The 20,065-nt window shown below is 33.9% G+C and overlaps 1 protein-coding gene and 1 long non-coding RNA gene across 2 annotated transcripts; one reads left to right on the top strand and one right to left on the bottom strand.

The window, feature by feature from the left end:
- The first annotated feature begins 1,818 nt into the window (after positions 1 to 1,818).
- Positions 1,819 to 4,266, top strand: LOC121787894. The gene is made up of 5 exons (XR_006047541.1): positions 1,819 to 1,962; positions 2,064 to 2,132; positions 2,828 to 3,080; positions 3,182 to 3,250; positions 3,810 to 4,266. It is a non-coding gene; the product is annotated as an uncharacterized LOC121787894 (long non-coding RNA).
- Positions 4,267 to 9,794: 5,528 nt separating this feature from the next.
- Positions 9,795 to 10,438, bottom strand: LOC121786546 (ethylene-responsive transcription factor ERF023-like). Its single transcript, XM_042185187.1, has one exon. The coding sequence runs from the start codon at positions 10,428 to 10,430 to the stop codon at positions 9,894 to 9,896; it is 537 nt and encodes a 178-aa protein (XP_042041121.1). The 5' UTR covers positions 10,431 to 10,438; the 3' UTR covers positions 9,795 to 9,893.
- Between the last annotated feature and the right edge of the window lie 9,627 nt (positions 10,439 to 20,065).

Raw genomic sequence — 20,065 nt, 5'->3', positions numbered from 1 at the left:
AAAAAAATATAGAGAAGTTATAGTGTGTAGAAATTTACATTAAATTATTATTAATACAATTTCTAATAATGTGTAATAAGGTGGCGGTTACAAAGTTACAAATCTTCTAATTCGTGTAACCCCAATTCCATGGTTAATCAATATGTAGTGCTTATTGTTGAATTATTGAGATTAAATCAAAATTATTAAAAATTATAACGGCTAAAAATTTATAAACCTTTATGAAGAAAACTTTCATCCCACATTTATCAAATTAATTAGTGTAACCGTGCCTATCATATGGATAAAATATAATTAGATGAATTGATTCAAATAATTTTTATAATTGGTGATTAAAATGTAATAGCCATATTCATAAATTGAATTCATTTTTTGATTGACCAACCAAAATATCTCAATTTTAGCTAACAATCCAAAACTTATAAATATTTGCAATTAAGGTCAAAACTCACCTTTTATATATATGTATGTATAGATTCACCTTTTATATATATGTATAGAGGGTTGTGATCAATTGAGATTTTTTAGCCTAATTGAGAATTGAGATGCATTATAAGCCATTCATTTTTATTAAATGAGTGGTCCAGAATTTGCCACATGGAAAATATTTTTACATTAATTAATTGTGAAAGGGCATATTTGTAATTTCATCATATATTTTATTTAATAAATATTTTTTTTATTTTTTTTAAAAAAATTATTTTTTTTCGATTTTTTTTTATTTTTTTTATTTTTTTTTTATTTTTTTTTTGTCAACTACATATACAATTCATGTCAACTACACACATGTAATGTCAACTACATATACAATTCATGTTAACTACACACATATAATGTCAACTACATATACAATTCATGTCAACTACACATATATAATGTCAATTATAAGCTGTTGACATTTGATGTGCAGAGCTATTGACATTTGATGTGCAGACTACACATCGTAGTTGACATAATGTCTCAGTAGTTGACATCGCGCGAAAATTTAAAAAAAATTTAAAAAAATTAAAAAAATTAAAAAAATTAAATTTTTTTTAGTTGTTGACATTTTAATACGAGTTGTTGACATTTGATATTCTGGCTATTGAAATGAAATGACGATAATACCCCTTAGTTGACATAATCTACTTTGCAGTTGACATTTCAAAATGAGTGGCTGAAAATGCATCTCAATTCTCAATTAAGCTAAAAAATCTCAACCTAACAAGACCCTATGTATAGATGTATAGATTATTATGGAATATCAAATCAATTTAATAGTATATCCCTTAATTCTATACTATACGCATTATTTTATTTTCCAAGTTTTTTCTTTATTGGGGGTCCAAATTATAGTCAATATTTGTTACAGAAGTTTAGTGTCAATGATGCCAAAAGTACTTACTCCGTAAACAATATGGAATTAAGAAATAGATAACAAAATATCAATAATTAGAGAATAAACAATATAAATTAAAGGTAAATTGATAGCGTCGTCGTCAAAAAAATTTAAGAAAAAACCTAGTATCGTCGAAATAATTTAAGAATAAATTTTTTTAAATAAAATGCCTAACTTTAAAATAAATTTACTTTGTATAATAATACATATGCATGCTAAAGAATTATTTTTATTCTTATTGATTTTACAAACAGTTATGAATCAAGTACAAATATGCAAAAATAAAAGTATGCATAACTAGCCGCAAAAAGAATCGAACCAGACACCTCAAGATTGAGAGGCATGACACCCTACCACCTACGCCACACCATACTTTATAAATTAGTTTTGTATACTCCTTTTTACTCCTTTGATTTCTATATAAAGCTTCAGCTTTCAAGTTTTAGCTTATCTCCCACCGTCCGATTCAATCGACGGCTATAAACAATTAGGGTTTATTGGGAACGTTCTATAACGTCAAACGCAGCTCCGCCTCAAACCTAAAAAGAATCAGGTCGCGATGAAGCCGTTCAACACCGTTTTCGGTATGAATTTTTGGGATCCGTGTTTATATTTTTTCATTTTGCATGTTTCCTTGAATTTCTGGTAGTTAATCCATCCACGCCGTCGTATGTCGGCTTCACAGACTCCGAGTCCCTCATCGGTGACGCCGCGAAGAATCAGGTCGCGATGAACCCGATCAACACCGTTTTTGGTACGGATTTTTTAAGCTTTGTATTTATCTTTATGATTGTCGGCTAGATCTGCTTTAGGATTGTGATTTATTTGATTTTTATATGTTCGTCGATTAGTAGGCCAAGCATTCAGTCGGTATAAGTAAAGTTATCTTCGTAAGCATGATGCCGAACATGATTTTGTCTTCTAGATCTGTTTTGGATTGTGTTTCGTTTGATTTGGAGTGGTTTGTATCTGAAACATATGTATCTGCGTCGATCTGTTTTATTTGTTCAGTAGGCCAAGGGTATGATAGCCACATGTAGTCTTATCATGATGGATTATGTCGATTTCCTACTTAGCATGAATCTGTCTTGGTTTTGACTATATCGCTTTAGATCTGTTTCGGTATTATGTCTATTTCCTACATATCCATATGCTGTTGTAGCTTATTTTAGTGACTTTCACTATAATTTTGTATTGCTACTATGTTATTTATGTGTAAATTAATGTTAATCTAGATATTTTACATAGGCTTAATGCAGTGCTTTGTTTTTAGCTTGTGCGTCGATCAACACTGTTTTCGGTATGGATTTATGCGATTTGTGTTTATACTTTCCGCTCTTGTCTGCTAGATCTGAGTCTGATTCTAATTGAGTCAATATATCGTGTTTGCTTGGATTTGGAGTAGATTTGGATTAGGTTTTGTGGCTGAAGATCTTATATATTTTGCAGAGTGGATGTATGATGTCGTTCGCACGAGTTTTCTTGCCATGCTACGACATTGGTCTTAGCATGGCAAGAAACCTCTTTCTGTTTGATGATAGAGAATGCATCCATGTTGTTTCCAGATGTTAAGAGTTCTGTTCAACACCGTTTTCGGTATGAATTTTTGGGAAATCCATGATGTTGTTTGCCGGACCTGCTGAGAAATCCATGACCTGTGTTAACTACAAGGTCGCAATGAAGCCGTTCAACACCGTTTTCGGTATGAATTTTTGGGATCCGTGTTTATATTTTTTCATTTTGCATGTTTCCTTGAATTTCTGGTAGTTAATCCATCCACGCCGTCGTATGTCGGCTTCACAGACTCCGAGCCCCTCATCGGTGACGCCGCGAAGAATCAAGTCGCGATGAACCCGATCAACACCGTTTTTGGTACGGATTTTTTAAGCTTTGTATTTATCTTTATAGGACTGAGATTAAGAAGGAAATAGGACACTTAGGGTGCAAATGAGTCTAACGCACCCCTGCATATATATAGACTACATATGCATTTGTTCTAAAGTTTTTATCCTATTTTTTTTCTCTCTTTCTAGAATTCTCTACTTTTCCTCTAGTACATTCTATTTATTCTTAGATATTTCTATTATAAATTATCTTCAATTTTAAATTACAAATTAGGCTTATTGTTTATTTGAACACATTCCGTACAATAAAATACTAAAATAAGAAGACGTTGAAGTGCAGTTTAGTTGATATCAATCCAATAGGTTAGGATTTCAAGTCATCATTGAGCGTTATGGGAGGTAGGGTTCTTAATGTATCTATGTGTCGGAATTTCTCTTTTTGTGCAATTTGAAACTCAAGAAGATTCCATGGAAGCTCTAGAGTGCGCCCACAAGAGATAATGAATAAATGTTAACTTGCTCTATCTCAACCTTAATTATCTTATCATCTTCACAATAGGCTAATAAATTGTCTTGTGAATTTTCAGTACGATATTCGACAATGCTATTTCTGTTGATTATGCTTTCCGTGATGATGGTGAAAAGGGCAGCAGAGAGGGTAGAAATGATGCTTCCTTGTGGTCATCCAGTCCGTGAAATGGAATGTGTATATAGAGGCATTGTGTTAGTGTCTTTTTTTCTTATCTTTTGTTTGTATTTAATCTTTGATAAAAATAAGTCAAGTGTGTATCTTTCAGTCCTCATCTAGACCTGCTCATCCTTTCCCTTGTACAATAGGTTACCCGAGCCAAGCCTACGACCATGATGAGAAGTAGTAAGCAGTTACAATCGAAATGGATGAAGGGTACACACTTCAGTAGTGTCGAGTAAATAGAGTTTTGATGTTTTCTTGTTTCAGGCAATCTTGATTTTTTTTTCCAGAACAAATGTGTCTTCCTTTTGTTTGTGGGAACTTAATACATTCAAGAGTCCATATCTTTTTCATATCTTGCATTATTATTTAGTTAGATAATTTGGGGATTGCATATTTTTTCCATATCTTTTTTGTCATGCTCATTAAGTTAGTATTAGTATTATAAATAAGGCTATTTGTTATTCTCTTCAATCAGTCAATGAAATTGGAATTATTTGTCTTTTATCTTTATTTAGTTTTCAGTCCAGGATCCTATCGTCCTATCGATTGTCGACAGAGCGACGTTTCTCTGCGACTTTCTTTATCTTATCTTCTTCACTTGATAAGGGATTTTCCCTTATCAGAACCTCTATGCAACTTCGCCATCATCTGTTGTGCGTGCGGGCGAGAAAAGAAAGGCTATTCCATTTTTCGACGGATCAAAACATTCCATCAAATCACATATAGCAAAATTTAGATGATTTTGGCTTATGATCAGTTGAGAATTGTAGACTATCATTTACCTGAAATGCCTTTGAAACATTACTATTTTTAGGTTACTACTCCGAGTTGGCTCTCAAACACCTCTTTTCTGATGTCACTATCCTTGAGTTAGATCTAAAACATCTCCGTTGGTAAGACTATCATTTCTGAGTTATTGAACCTCTTAATGAAAGAACCAACGTTATAGACCAAACAAACAACCGTGTTTCTTGCATTTAGTTTATTTCATTGGAGGACATAATATAAAATATCTAAGTTTAATTTACATATGCATAATACATTAATTGCATTTTCTTGTACGTTTCCACGTTATAGCTTGCTTCAAACTTTCACGCAGAGTAGCCTGCAATAAAAAAATAACTACTTAAGTACCAAAAATCCAAAATCATCCAAGTTTCATTAAAAATGATCAAACAATCAATAGTGAAAATGAAATCCAAATTGAAACTAAATTACAATCTCACTTTTTCTTGAACATTAACAAAACAACACATGTAAGCAACATATTCATTTTTTACAATATATTTATGGCATGTTTCTAGAACAAGAAGGTTAGATATGTGTTGGAGTTGAAGGTTGAAAATGAAGTGACCGTTAAAACGGTTAAGTTGGTTGAGCTCGAGAATCAAGTTTCAAGATTTGATTGAGGGAGTTGATAACCGAATGCAAGTTGTTGCATGGAGTTTCAAGAAGTGTAAAAGGCGTTGGAACTCAAGATATTGACAACAGATTCATCATCAACACTTAGCTTTTGAAAGTCGAGTTTCTTTCAAGTTCTATACACATAACACTTGAGAGTTTTACTAGTTCTGTAATCTTGAGTGTAGTTCAATTGTGTAGCTCGTTTCTGAGTTTGTCTACGAGCGATTAGTGTTGTACAAGAGTGATCAGTAAAGTGTTTCCATTTTTCTCTCCCGTGGACGTAGGCTTGCATAGGCCGAACCACGTTAAATCCTCGAGTTCTTATTGCTATCTTTCGTTCTTGCATTGGGGGTGGTTTCTTATTGGGATCTTGTTTGCATCTTCTGATAGAAACTGAGAATCTAGTACCTTGGATTCACAATATGATTATTTAATTTTCCCAATTTCATTAATTATGAGGTTTCATTTTAGCCACATGAATTGGCAAACTTATTCCTTCTTCATCAATAATAAGGAAGACAAAAACATTTAAGGCAACAATGACGAGTTAGGGACATGGGTCCATGCGTTTGGAGTTGAGCTTTCAATGAGCAAATCATACGAAAAAAGGGCGACAATCATATCGTTGACAATAAATGGCGGGATAAAAACAAAAGCAATTCCAACACTAATGGATTGGATAGAGTTTCGAATCATAATTGGTAGCAGCTCCAAAGGCCGAATTTAATTAATAAAATATGCATTTAATAAAATTAAACCAATATTACTCCTTTGATTCGTGATTAGACATCTTGCTTTTTAGCAATTTGAATTTTAAGAAATATGAATGGATGCAAGTCATAAAAGTCTAGTTTCAATAAAATGCAAATGACATAAGATAAAGGAAAATTGAAATATGAAGGCATTAAGAGACCATACTAGTCTAGTCCATTTCAAACATGCACTCATTTCAATTCAAAAGAAAATGTTATTTCGGAGTTCAACAATTTTCTTGAGTAGCTAGGGATTTGGTATTTTTGGAATCTTTATGTAAGGATTTACAGTACAAGTATTTCAATAAAGATATGAATCAGAAGAATTGATCGATGAGGTATAAGTCGATAACTAAACCTAGAGATACCCCATAACAATACATTTTTGTCATCCCGATATATACTAGCGGCCGCCTATCACTTTAAAATATGAATACCACAACATCGATCTTTCTCGATAAAATAAAAACATAGTAAATCAACCAAGCCTAAAGCAAATAATATCAAAATAGCAAATAAAATATAGAAACACGAAATAATGACGAAATTTAATGGAAGAAGAATTTTTATTACCCATACTACCCTCGTCGCCTCTCCTTTCCTTCAAACTCCTCCCAAACAAGCCACTCGCCTTCCGCCGGCCGCCGCCGCTCTCACAAGGGCTTCCGCCGCCGCCGTCGAAGGAAATCGGCTTCTCCCTGAAGAGCCTGAAGGAGGAGAACTTGGGGCGGGCGAGATTGTCAGGGCCGTCGAGAACGGTGGTGGGGGAGGGCATTTTGGTAATTCTGCAAGGCGGGAGCTCGAGGCATTTGGCGGGTTCGGGTTCGGGTCCGGCGGTTCCGGGTCTGGGCCGACCCGGCTGCTCCTCCCATTTGAAGGGCACCGAGGCTGAGGCGTGGAGGGGCGGAGTCGACGTTCCGGGCCGGCGCTCCGGCGAGTATATTTGGTAGGTGGACCCCTCATTCCACTCACATTTTATTATAAACTAATAATATAAAAGTAGAATTCACATTCAACTAACTTTTTCTATTCTATTTTCTTTATAGAGTCAAACAATTCTTAAAACCGGAGCCGGTTAAATATGGGACATATATTCATGGACGGATGGAGTATTAACGTAGTTTAAATTATTCTCTCTTTCGGGTTTAAAGACTACTTTACCGGATACAATTTCACCGAGATATTTTACTTAAACAAATCAATATTTAGAGTTCTTTTTGCTGATTTTTAAATTGATGAGTAAAATGTAATAAGACCAACTTTATGTTTTTTATGGCAATTTAGACTTTAATACTATGCATATGATATGATGTAACATTAGAATATGTGTGGGGAGAGGGGATTGTTTGGCGTGTCACGATGAATGAAGATGTGGGTGGATCATGCAGATCCTAATTATTTAATTTTCAATAGTTTTATGGTTCAAGATACGTTACAGAACATAGGGTGCCTAAATAATTTTTCATGAATTTTTATTGTTTTTTAACTAGTCATATAAGTGCTAGAAAGTGATCTTTCATGTGTGGCCACGTCCATGAAAATCGACACATAGTTTATTAATTTATTTGAATTTAAAAGTTGTATCATCAACAAATTCGATTGATAACAATTTGGTACTCCTATTATATTATTATTATTATTATTATTATTATTATTATTATTATTATTATTATTATTATTATTATTATTATTATTATTATTATTACTCCTTATTTACATGAGTCACACAAAATGATAGTGCAATTAGGTATGGTTCGATTGCTATAACTAATTATTATGTGATAATCCATTTAGGATTAAATTGTGAAATTATTTTTATTGGAGATTGTTGACTATAATTAATTATCATATAATTTATATGTCTAGAATTAAGTGGTAAGATTCAATCTCATGAACCAAACTTAGGAGTATATATTTAATCATGAGATATAATCTTGTAAACCGAACCGACTCTAAGATTACAAAATGAAGCAATGGTTCAAGCCCATGCATGCTGGAATTCAAATTTCCTTTAAGCTATTAATGATTTATTTCATCAGATAAATTACCAAAAAAATTTATGAAATTTGTTTAAAATTTAATAATCAATATCGGTTGTCTATTCCTTTCACTTCCAACATAATTGGGTGAAGTAGTTTTGCTCAAAATTGAAGTCCAATAAATTAGTGATATAAGATGTACAAATATAAACGGCCCGGCCCAGATGAATTAGAGCTCATGGCTCAAATGGGCTTACCGGCCCAAGTGGCCCAAAGTCTCCCCCCTACAAAGATTTATCAAAATATTGTGATAGTGCTAGCAACTATTGTAGTACGAGTATAAGGTAATTTATTAAAGTCTACCACAAGAAAAGATATACTAATATATACCACGATGAACAAAAGTTTAAACTTTCTCTTCAATTATATTGTTAAGAATGCAGTGAGGAAATAGAGATGCATTCACATAGATCTTTATAATTTAATGGCCAAATATAATTTCCATATTCTAACTACAAGAAGTATTTTCATTTGAACTTTATCATATACTAATGCATGTAATTCTAAAAAAATCTTATTTGAGATGCGAACCGAATAAATCTCATAATAAAAAGGTTAGCGTGTCTCTCAACTAATTTACCTTCTTTTATTTTTTTTACTGTGTTGTTAGTATTGTTGATTTGTATCTTGTCTATAATAAATTTATCAGATAATTTTTTTGTTATGTACGATACTCTACTCATCATTGTTTATGCTCGTTAAATCAATGGCCTTGACACATGGGTTGTCTCGGGGTAAATGCCTCCCACAAAATTAGTTAAAGGATAACATCATATTGTGATATTGAATGAATAGTTTTATTGCTAATTCATTATACTATTATTCTCCCTCATTTCCGTCAACACAATGTATATGGTTGGTTATAATGATATTTACCAACCTCATTTTCAGTTGAGATAATTAATAATATCATTTGCACACACTTATCTAACTACATATAGATAGTGTAATCAATTATAGTGGGCGTTAGAATGATTACTATAATTAGGGTGATAACCATAATCATTAAAATGATAACCATAATAACTCATAATGGGTGAAATATTAAACTTTCGCTAAAAATGATGTTTATATTCAATAAAATGATATTCTTTACAAACAGAACATCCGACACTATCTTTTTATACAAACATAATACGATCATTTTATAGAACATAATCATTTTATACAAACAGTATAATTTTATTGATTACAAGTATCATTTTATACATGCATAAAGAATATCGTTTTATTGAGTATAAACATCATCTTTAGTAAAAATAAAGGTTATTTTAGTTATTACCCTAAATATGGGTTATCATGTGATCACATGCTATCAATTATATCTATAGATAATTGCAAGGGAAAAATCATAAAATTTGGTTGAATTTTTGTCTATCCTGCAACTTTAAAATTGTTAGTAAAACTATAAAGTTAACACTTTTAGCAGTTGTCTACATGACTTCCATTTGGAAGAGTCAAAACTTGGATTTCTATCTCCATCTTCAATAGTAGTACAAGAGTAATTTTTTTTTCTAATTACTCATTAAAGTTACGTGAATCATAATTTCACCAAATTACATGTTTTTTTGGGCGATTAGCACTAAAAACAAATCACTAAACGAACTACTGCATGCATCACAATTGTGTATGAATAATATAATTGAATACAATCAACCACATAAATATGAATGTGTATGTGCATACAACAAATCAAACTATATATGTATCACTTATTTATTTAAATATACAACAAATCAAACAATAAATCTATAAACTTATAAAGAATATAGTATAACATAATTAAATAAACTTAGCATCACCATAAACCTCTCCATAGTTAGAACTCCAACACCAATTCTCCGGCGAAGAATAGTCACAATCACTCATCAACTCCGGCAGCTCAATCTCCGCCCAAAAATCCTCCCCGCCCCCTTCAGCCACGGAGCAGACTACGCCAGTCTGCTCCGCGGCCATGTTGGCCGCCAGCGCTGCCGCGGCCTGTATGTCCCTGGCAGCGCTGGTGGAGGGCCGGGGCAGGAGGTGGATGTCGTCCGGGAAATTGAGCTGGGCTTTATCGCCCTTCAAGCAGTAGGCGGCCACGTCGTACGCCCTGGCCGCCATCTCGGGAGTCGGGAAAGACCCGAGCCAGATTCTGGTCTTTTTCTTGGGCTCCCGGATTTCGGACACCCATTTCCCCCAACGCCGCTTCCGCACGCCGCGGTACACGTGGCCTTTTTCTGCGGCCGCGGCGGCGGAGGCGGAGGGGGAGGGATGGGTGGGAGGCTGCATTAGGAGAGGTGGAAATGGGGCATTCTCTAATTTCTCTCTCCTCTCCATATTTATGATGTGAAGGTAGTACCATTTGCATGTGTGGTTCTTGATACCATGTTTTCATAACAAAATTATCAAATTATTTTAGGTTTTAAATTTAAAGGGGGAGCATTCTATCTAAAATTTATTGGGAAAATGATTGTTCGGGAAATGTGATTTGTGGTCGTGAATTGTAATATGAAAAGGTGCTTCGTGGTTTGTTCGATGAAAAATATAAGAGAATACAATGTTGATTTACAAATCGGTTTGGTTACAATTAAATTCGATTATTAGTTTATTGTAACCGAGATTCTCCATTTTGGATGAATTTCAATTAGGTAGTGTTTAAGAAAAAGTTTACTTTATCGGTTATAAGCGATAATTGATTGGTATAATCGAAAAATCGGCTAAATAAGTTATAAATATACGGGTTTGAATGCGAAATTGGTATATATCAGAAATGCAGATAGAGATAAAAGTGGTATAAGTATTGTTAGTAGAAAATTGATCTACCAAAATAGAGAGGAATAACTTATCGAAATTGAATGAAGACTAAATTTGATAAACGATCTAAAATAAATAAATAAATAAATAAAACTATTTTTCGTGAACGAAAATAGTACTAGTCAACATGGACTTTAGCTAGTTTTAAGACCTAGGTTACCAATTGAGTTTTAAGTTTAGAATTTAATTTTAGATTTGGATTAGTTACTGTTATTGTAACACCCCGACTTTTTCTACACTTTTCATTTGTTCTCGTAGTGACATCGTTTGAGCATCTAGAAAAAACTTTCGGCTTTGTTTTGTTTTGTCGAGAGAAAAAAAATATATCATTTTGAGCCTATAACAAATATTCTTTTCTATCCCAATTTATTTTTTTTTCCCAAGCCAAATTCTTTTTGGAACTATTTCTTTTCAAGCCCAATTCATTTTTGGAGAATTCAATAGGAGACCAACCGTAGATATGCTCAAATCTTCCATTCAAATCTTTTCCATGGAGATATATATATCCAATCTTTATAGATACGCACCCATAGTAATATATATATTCCTTCAATCCCACCGGTTTTCTGTAAATTTAACGAGGGTTTCAGTTTCAAAAAGAGGGACAAAATATCTAGAGTGAGGGGAAAGAGCGAGAGGCGGCGGCGAATGGCGGCGCTGAGCAGAGGCGGCGATGGAGGACTGGACGGCGACGACTCTTACTCCGATCAGCAGTCTCGCAACCAACGGACAGCAGCAACAACGGGCAGCAAGGGCTGATCGTGACAGCGATGGACTCACGGATGGAACGTGGTGACAAAGAGCGACCCCATCAGCGGCTGCTCGGCGATGACGGCAAACCGAGACAGCAACAGCGCCGCGAAGCAAAGGCAGCGGCGAGTTAGAAAGAGAAGTGAGGTTGAGAGGGAGAGCAGCCGAGGTGATGATGATGAGGGATTGTAAATTTTCTGTTTTAAGTGAAGAAGGAAAGAGAGAGTTCGAGTCAGAGGAGAAGATGTGGAGAAGGAAGTGTGAGACGAGGACAGAGATAAGTGGGTGGTGATGCTTTATTGTTGGACTCAATTTTGATTGCTCGATTAGACGAAGCCCTTTTACATGAATTGAAATCTGAAGCCTAATAAAATACTAAAATAGGCAGATGGATTGGTGGTTTAAAGTTGGGGGTCGCCAGTTGGCACAAGGGATTGGATTAATTCCTTTGACATTTTGGAGTAGTTAAGTAGAATGTAGATTGTCCAGATTACAAATTACAAAGAGATAGGCCAGGGAACACTCATGACGACGAAGGCATTCACGTACGCTTTTCGAGGATGGAAGGAAACACAAGTTAAAGCTTTAAACGAACGAGGTGGGCTTTCGAACTAAATATTTTCAAGAGCTTTAGTTTTAATATTTTAATTCGAGCATCATTTTATGTGACGAAATTCTTTTTAACTGAGACTGCAATTATTATTAATTTTATTCGATGATGATGTGATCTATGTGCATAAGTGAAATGATTCAAGTGAAAGTGATGTTATGCGATATATGTGTTGCTTTATCGAGTGATTTGTGATTTGCTCGATTTGTTGATGTGATGTGAGATGATGCTCGACCTTGACAGAGAAAAGTGGTTTATGTTTTAAATACGTTTTTAAGGAAAATAAAGTTTGCAAAAGGGAATGTCATGCCATGTTTTTGTTTTGAGAAATGTCTATCTGTTTGTTTAGCAAGGGAGTTGTCCCTACTAGACCTATTGAAATCGAATTCGGGTCTGACTAGGGAGTGAGTCCCTACTCAGGCTAGTGTACACCAATGGGGATCGTGAGCCGTCTTTTGGGTCGGTCGGTCTAGTGATCGAGTTTGCGGCCACATTCTCGTTCACAGGATGTTGATGTTGATGTTGATGAGATTGATGTTGATGCTGATGATTGCTTAGTGGGGAGTGAGTCCCTACTATGAGTTTAATCGAATTCGGGTCCAAGCAAGGGTGCGTCCCTGCTCGGGCTAGTGTACACGATGAGGACTGTGAGTCATCGAACGGGTTGGCCGGTTTTCGTGTTCGTGGAAAGTGGCCCCCTTACACGGCACCCTAAAGAACAGATATGGCAGTTTCTTAAATAAGTCAAGGAGAAATGGTTGTGTTTTGAAATGACGAGGAAAATGATTTGAGGACGAGTTGAAAGTTTGTGTTGAAGATATTTTTAGTGTCTCGGGCCTTTTCAAGTTAAAACCCCGAGGTCACTCAAAGGTGGCATGATATGACTGTTTTTATAAAAATTTTTTGGCATTTGTCCACTGAGTGCATCAAGTACTCAGCTCTGCATATTGTTTTTCTTAATGTGCAGGTTGAGCGGTGACGAGCGCGGTGGGTGTTGAGCATAAAAGTGAAGAATGTCTATCAAATGTTCGGAATATGTTGTGTCTTCATACATAGCATTATTCTTCTCTCGAGATGCTTCCGCTAAATATTGTTTCTTTTGAGTTGTTGATTTTTGAGATACTCTGATTTTATTCGAGCTATTCCCATTTGTTTCGGACTATGGTTGAGTTGTGTTGTTTTCCCCTTTCTTCCCCGCTTCTTTAACCCTCCCCTAGTCGCGATCAACCGTGTTTTCTATCCTTAGAAAATGGGCGTGACAGTTATTTAATCGAATAACCAATTAATAGTGTGATATGACATGAATGTAACAAATAAATATTGCCAATAAAAGTAAGACTCATAACTAATCAAAGATGGACCTATCATTTAATGTGGTTGTAATTTTGCAAGAAGCACAGCTGTCATATAGTTGTCTTGGTGTATTTTACATATTTTCATTCATTTATTTATTTTTTACTGATACATAAAGGTTTAGGCTATTTAGCCATAACATTTGTTATAATTTTTAAATTACGTACTTAATAATATAATTTTATGATTATTATTATATCCCCATATTGGAGTCAAAATATCAATATACTCCGTGCACAAATAAAGAGTACTACCAAGGCACTCGAGTTTCAAATAAGATCATTACTTTATTATTTGTCTTTTTATTTAAATATTATTTTATGGCCAGCTACATATAGCTTTATTCTTTTTTATATATGTCCAATTATTCCCCTATAAAACTTAGTAAAAAACTTAATTGACTTTTGACAAAAAAAAATGACAATAATTACCTTTTGAGCACACGAACAACAATAATAATAAATTATTATTAATTTCAAAATAATTAGTATTAGATGACTCGAATTCTCAATCTATTAATTGGTGGCAACTATTTTATGAATTGAGCTATGATTCACCGTTTGTAATGAATGCTTCATTTGGAGGAAGAGTCAGTAAATAATCGTATAGAGTACGTGTGAGTAATAAAATGGTAATGAAAGATCTTTATTGAAGATTCGTACTTTGAATTTGGTCCTATCATTATTGATTGACAAACACATGGTAATGAAAGTAATCAATTCATACATTTATTCCTCCTACACAACAACCAAATTTTCTATTGTGGTCAAACTTGATTACTTGTGTTGATTCTTTCTTGTCATATTTTAATTTGTTGTGTTTTCAGCATCAGTCTTGTATTGTTTTTTGGATCTTTGGAAGTGAATTTAACACAAAAATTGTGATTCTAGAACAAGTGGTAGGTAGCTTAGCCATGATTTACTCCAATATTGTCATCTTTCCAATTTTATAAATATGATGAACATAAGTTTGGGGATAGTTATAGGAGTGAAAATGGATTGCAGTATAGTGTGAACGAATGGAAGATAGTGAGAAATAAAATTATAATTGCAAAACATAAGTTTAAAGGAAATATTTTAAAATGAAGTCGACTATAACATTTTTGCTCGATCCTAAAGAAAAATTAGGCTCTGTATCTGGTCGAGGCAACCCTATTTCCTTGCTGCTATGCAACTCTATTAGAAATAATGTGCACGTGTTACAAAAATCGATATAAATGGACAAAGATGATAAGGTAAGATCAGATCAAATCTAGCAACACTCCACTTCTATGATATAGTAAATGTATTCACTATAAGTGACCACAAATTATAGTGATTAAATAACAATGAATGCAATGGAAGAAATTTTTTTACAGAAAGGTTGGGTGGGCCAAAAAGTTTATTGGCATTATGCATGATTAATTGAAGTGACCACTAGGAAAAAAGAGAATTAAAAAAATTAAATGAATAAGTTAAACTCTTGAAACCGACCTTAGGGCTTGAGGCATAAATGCTTCAAAAGAGTTATGAGCTTCACATGTGCAAAAGTCACCACGAGATCTATGTGCCCTTGCTTTCTTTCTCTAGTCTCTTCGTGCGGGCCCAATCGCCTGGACCGAAATCGAACCTAACTCGAATCCACTCTGAAGTGATCCTTTTGTATTGTTCTGTAACTTATTTAATACTGTAAGTAACACCGGTTCTGAAAAAATAACAGTTGCGATGAAAAGTGGTGACGGTTGCGTAAGTAATATTGTAATGAATAAAAGTGATTGTTATTATAAATAAAAATAATTATCTATTTTTTTAATAAAAAAATAATATATGTGACTAAAAGTGAAGTTTTTATCAATAAAAGTGATCGTGTCAATGAATCAAACTACTCTTATCTAATTGAAATGAATGGGTTGGTTTGTTTGACACAATCCGATCCGAGTTTGGCATGGCATAGTCCCATGTAGAGTATTCTCTCAGACTTATTAGAATATGCTTCACGCATTGAGCATATGTATTAGAAAATGATATTTTATATTTCCTCAATTTCATAGTAAAGAAGATATTTCTTTGTAACACGTAGATTAAGAAAAAAGTTTATAATATATTAAATAAAAATATAATAAAGTATGAAAGATGAAAAGGTGAAAAAGTAAGAGAGAATATTTGTCAGTACTTTTTACTTTGAAAAAAAGTAAATGATATTATTATGGAACGCTCAAAATGAAAAAAAATGATACTACTGCTATGGAACGAAGGGAGTAATAAAGTATAAGATAATAACTTTTTATTTAGACCATAATTTTCCAATTACAACTTAAACGGTGTGAATAAAAAAGGATATTGATTTTTCATGACATGTTTGATTTTAGTGGTTGAATGGATGGATATATTCAATATGTTTTCTGTGCCTTTTTGTTAAATGATTTTCAATTACTTTTGTTAGAGTGGTGACTGAACATTTGACCTTATTATTAATTAAGTTGCGCTTAATTTGGATGAGTTCAATTAAAGAAAAGATTCCATGCTAATTTTAACTCTAGAAAGAAAAAGACTATGTGGGCTCAATTTGACATGGGCTTACCTTATCAAATTTGAAACACTTTGTTTGTAACTGCAGCTACTACTTTTTTTATTTTCTGTATAGGTCCTAAATTTGACATGGGCTTAATTATATTTTATAATAAAATGTCTCCATGTCATAGTAATACTTACTATCCATTTTAGATTTCAATGTTTAGATTAACACAAAAAAACTTAGCTCCACATTCATGCAAGAAAAATAGAAAATTTCTAAACGGTGAAAAAATGAATCTGTTTTTCAACAAGGTGGAAGTGTTGAATTTAAAACGAAAATTTGCTCATCGACATAACTAACGACAAATTTAATAGTCTAAACATAATGTTATGTGTTGTGTCTGGCTAAACATATAAAAATATGTTCAAATTTTTATTCGACATAACTTCAGTTTAGGAAGATTATAATTGAACCTAATTTTGTTTTATGCATATAGGTAAACCTAATTAAATATGCACTAGTATAAAACTATAGATGCATAGCATAGTACCCCTCGCCAAATAAATCTACTCGTGCTTATCCTTTGTAATAGATTAGATCCAAATTCAAAAACTGTGTTGACATTTAAATATCAATGTGAACATAATGTATTAAAATATCAACTTAAGTTTATGTTAACATTTCAATATCATCGTGTTGATATTTTCAATACATTGCATTGATGAGTTCAAGCTATCAACTTAAGAAAAGTTAGCAACGAATTACACCCCGATAAATGATGGTATTATTAAACTTTCTTTTCTCCCACACGAATTTATCTTTATTTTTGGTTTTGTGACGGTGGTTCCAAGCTAAAATATAAATGAGTATTTATATATATTTTTTCAAAATAATTTACTAAATACACATTAAAGTTAATCAATTATATTATTTTTTTCAAAATAATTAGTTTAATACACATAAAATTTAATCAATTTTTTTTAAAATATTTTATATATAAAATAGGTATATTTGTTGCTCTAGATTCTTTTTCATTACTTTTTTTTCACATCGGTGCACTATAGTATACTACTAAATTATTATTTTCTCTTTATAAAGCATTCGATTTCTTTTTTCTTTCTAATAACACATTAAATATATTCTAAATCCTCATATCATCCTCCATTCCTCCTAATATGCCAACATAGTCATGGACGAAATGAGTAGCTATTAAATAAGCAAAACTTAATGTTTTATTAAAATAAATATTGTAGACACATTCAAATTAATAACTCAATATGATGGGACCACGGGAACGTGAACCTTGTGATTTGCATTGACTAGTTCTCATTTTGTTTTGTTTTATTTTAAATTTCAAATTGCTTTATCTTCATCTTCGCCGATTTAAGAGTATTAAATTTTTAGCAGTTATGAATAAGGATCACGGGAACACTGAACGCATGCTTATATATTTTGATATTCTCTCCATCACATTGAAAGCGAAATACCTTTTTCGATACAAGATTTAATATAAAAGTATATTTTAATATAAAATAAAATAGGAAAAAAATTAGTATTTTCATTCTAAACCCTAGACCATTAGTATAGAATTTTAGGGTCACATTAAAAGAGATTCAATACATACAAGTGAAATGAGCCAGATTTAAACTCAAAGACTTAAACATATGAGTCATAACATCTTTTAACATGCACATATACTACTCCGTATTAAACCTTTTATGTTCATATATTTGGTGAGTAGTATAAAATCAAAAACTAAATAACCCTATTCTATGATAGTTCGGCCGTATTCATTTTTAGGTCATCCCAAGGTATATAATTGAGTAGTTTTCTTTTTTTACAAATAATATTATTCTCTAATTCAACTTTCTCTCAGTGTTCTCTCTCCAATTAATCATATATCATTTCTTAATCCTATATCAAAAGAAATGCTCCAATTAAAATAGGATGGTGGAGTATAATAATTATTATTATTCATAACAATTACTCATATTTTTCTATTTTAATTATACCTACTTTTTTATCAATTTCTAAATCTAATGGAGCATTTATTATTTTCTACTAATAATAGTAATAATATTTTTTTTATCGATCTCCTATTTATCAATTTTGAATTAATCCTCGTGCATCAATTTTGAGGAGCAGTGTGATACGGAAGATGCCAACGACGTTGAAGGGGAGGTCGGTGGTGTTGGTGGGAATGTTGGTGATAGCAGTGGGAAAGCCGGTGGTAACATTGGGAGTGGGAAAGTCGGTGGTAGCAGTGGGAATGCCGGTGGCAACAATGAGGATGAGGGTGGTGGGTGGGTTGGGAACGATGTCCCTAACGATATTGGGTTATAAATTATCTATTGAGCTTGATAATGAAGAGGGCGTGCTCTCGCTAGAATCGGCAATGTTACTCTTTGGACGGCAAACATTCCTTCTTAAGCCGCACAAACACCTGATCACCATTATGCCTGATGAACATTTCTTTATTACAAAGATCGTTGATGAGCGATTCATGGCGAAAGATGGAAAGCTCTCATTCTTAAGGAGATGAAGGACAACAATGTTACCAAGCTTACACTGGAAAACAGTAACGGATACGTTCGTTCATTTTTCTTTTAGTAGTATTTAGTAGCATACAATGAACTTTTCTTGCCATGCTACCACATTAGTTTTAGCACGGCAAGATGAAACGTCTTTCTTTTGCAGTGGAACTTTGAGTATCTTGCAGCTGTATGATGTCTCTCGCACGACTTTTCTTGCCATGCTACTACCACAGTAGAGTTAGCATGGCAAGATCAGTATCATAAGGAGTAAGTCGAACGTGCATTTTTGTGTTCCGTTTATTATTATGCAGTGTTCAGCGACGTTGAAGAGGATTCCGGTGGTGGAAGTAGCGGGAAAGCTAAGGATGAAGGCGGAAGCAGCGGGAAAGCTGAGGATGAGGGTGGAAGCAGTAGGAAAGCTGAGGATGAGGGTGGAAGCAGCGGTACCGGCAACAGTGGGACTGAGGGTAGGAGTGAGGATGAGGATGAGGATGGGAACAATTCTTTTTTGGGTAATGCATGTTAATGGAATTCCATTTTAATGAAGAAGTTTAGTTGTATTCCGACTCAGGGAGTGACGCACAACAGTTATGCGTCGTTATTAATGAACGACGCACAACCCTTATGCGTCTTTGGTTAATGACGCACAAGGGTTATGCGTCGGTCAAAGACGCATAAGAATTATGCGTCTTACCCTAATGACGCATAACCCTTATGCGTCACACTGGTAAGCATTCCCGCCTGTCACCCGGGTGACCCGGGTTTGATCCCCGGCAAAGGCGCATAATTCTTTTATAAGAGTAATATCTATTTGCCAAAAATAAATGTTTAGAATAACTCATTTTTATCAAATACTAATCACTTAAAAAATTGCGCCGTTGCCGGGGATTGAACCCGGGTCACCCGGGTGACAGGCGGAAATGCTTACCAGTGTGACGCATAAGGGTTATGGGTCACTAGGGTAAGACGCATAATTCTTATGCGTCTTTGAACGACGCATAACCCTTGTGCGTCATTAACCAAAGACGCATAAGGGTTGTGCGTCGTTCATTAATAACGACACATAATTGTTGTGCGTCACTCCTTGAGTCGGAATACATCTAAACCTCTTCATTAAAATGGAATTCCATTACTAGACTAGAACAAAAGTAGAAAGAGCTCGATGAGGATGGCGATGAGGGTCGTGTGTTGGTTTTGGATGACGAAGTCCCTATCGATATTGGGGTCCATGGATATAAAGTATTCATCGAGCTCGATGATGAAGATGTCACGCTCTCGAAGGAATTTGCTATGTTACTATTTGGACGGTCTACCTTCGCTCGTAAGCCCTACCGACACATGATCACGATCATGCCTTTGGAGCTTTTCTTCATTATCATCAAAGATGCAGTAGTCAACTACAGAATTCACGGGAAGAA

The sequence above is a fragment of the Salvia splendens genome, chromosome 22, assembly GCF_004379255.2.
Source record: "Salvia splendens isolate huo1 chromosome 22, SspV2, whole genome shotgun sequence".
NCBI lineage: Eukaryota > Viridiplantae > Streptophyta > Magnoliopsida > Lamiales > Lamiaceae > Salvia > Salvia splendens.
This window is presented reverse-complemented; position numbering and strand designations above follow the sequence as displayed.

Excerpts from the sequence above, each read along its gene's own strand:
- LOC121786546 (XM_042185187.1), bottom strand. The coding sequence starts at position 10,430 with ATGGAGAGGAGAGAGAAATTAGAGAATGCCCCATTTCCACCTCTCCTA.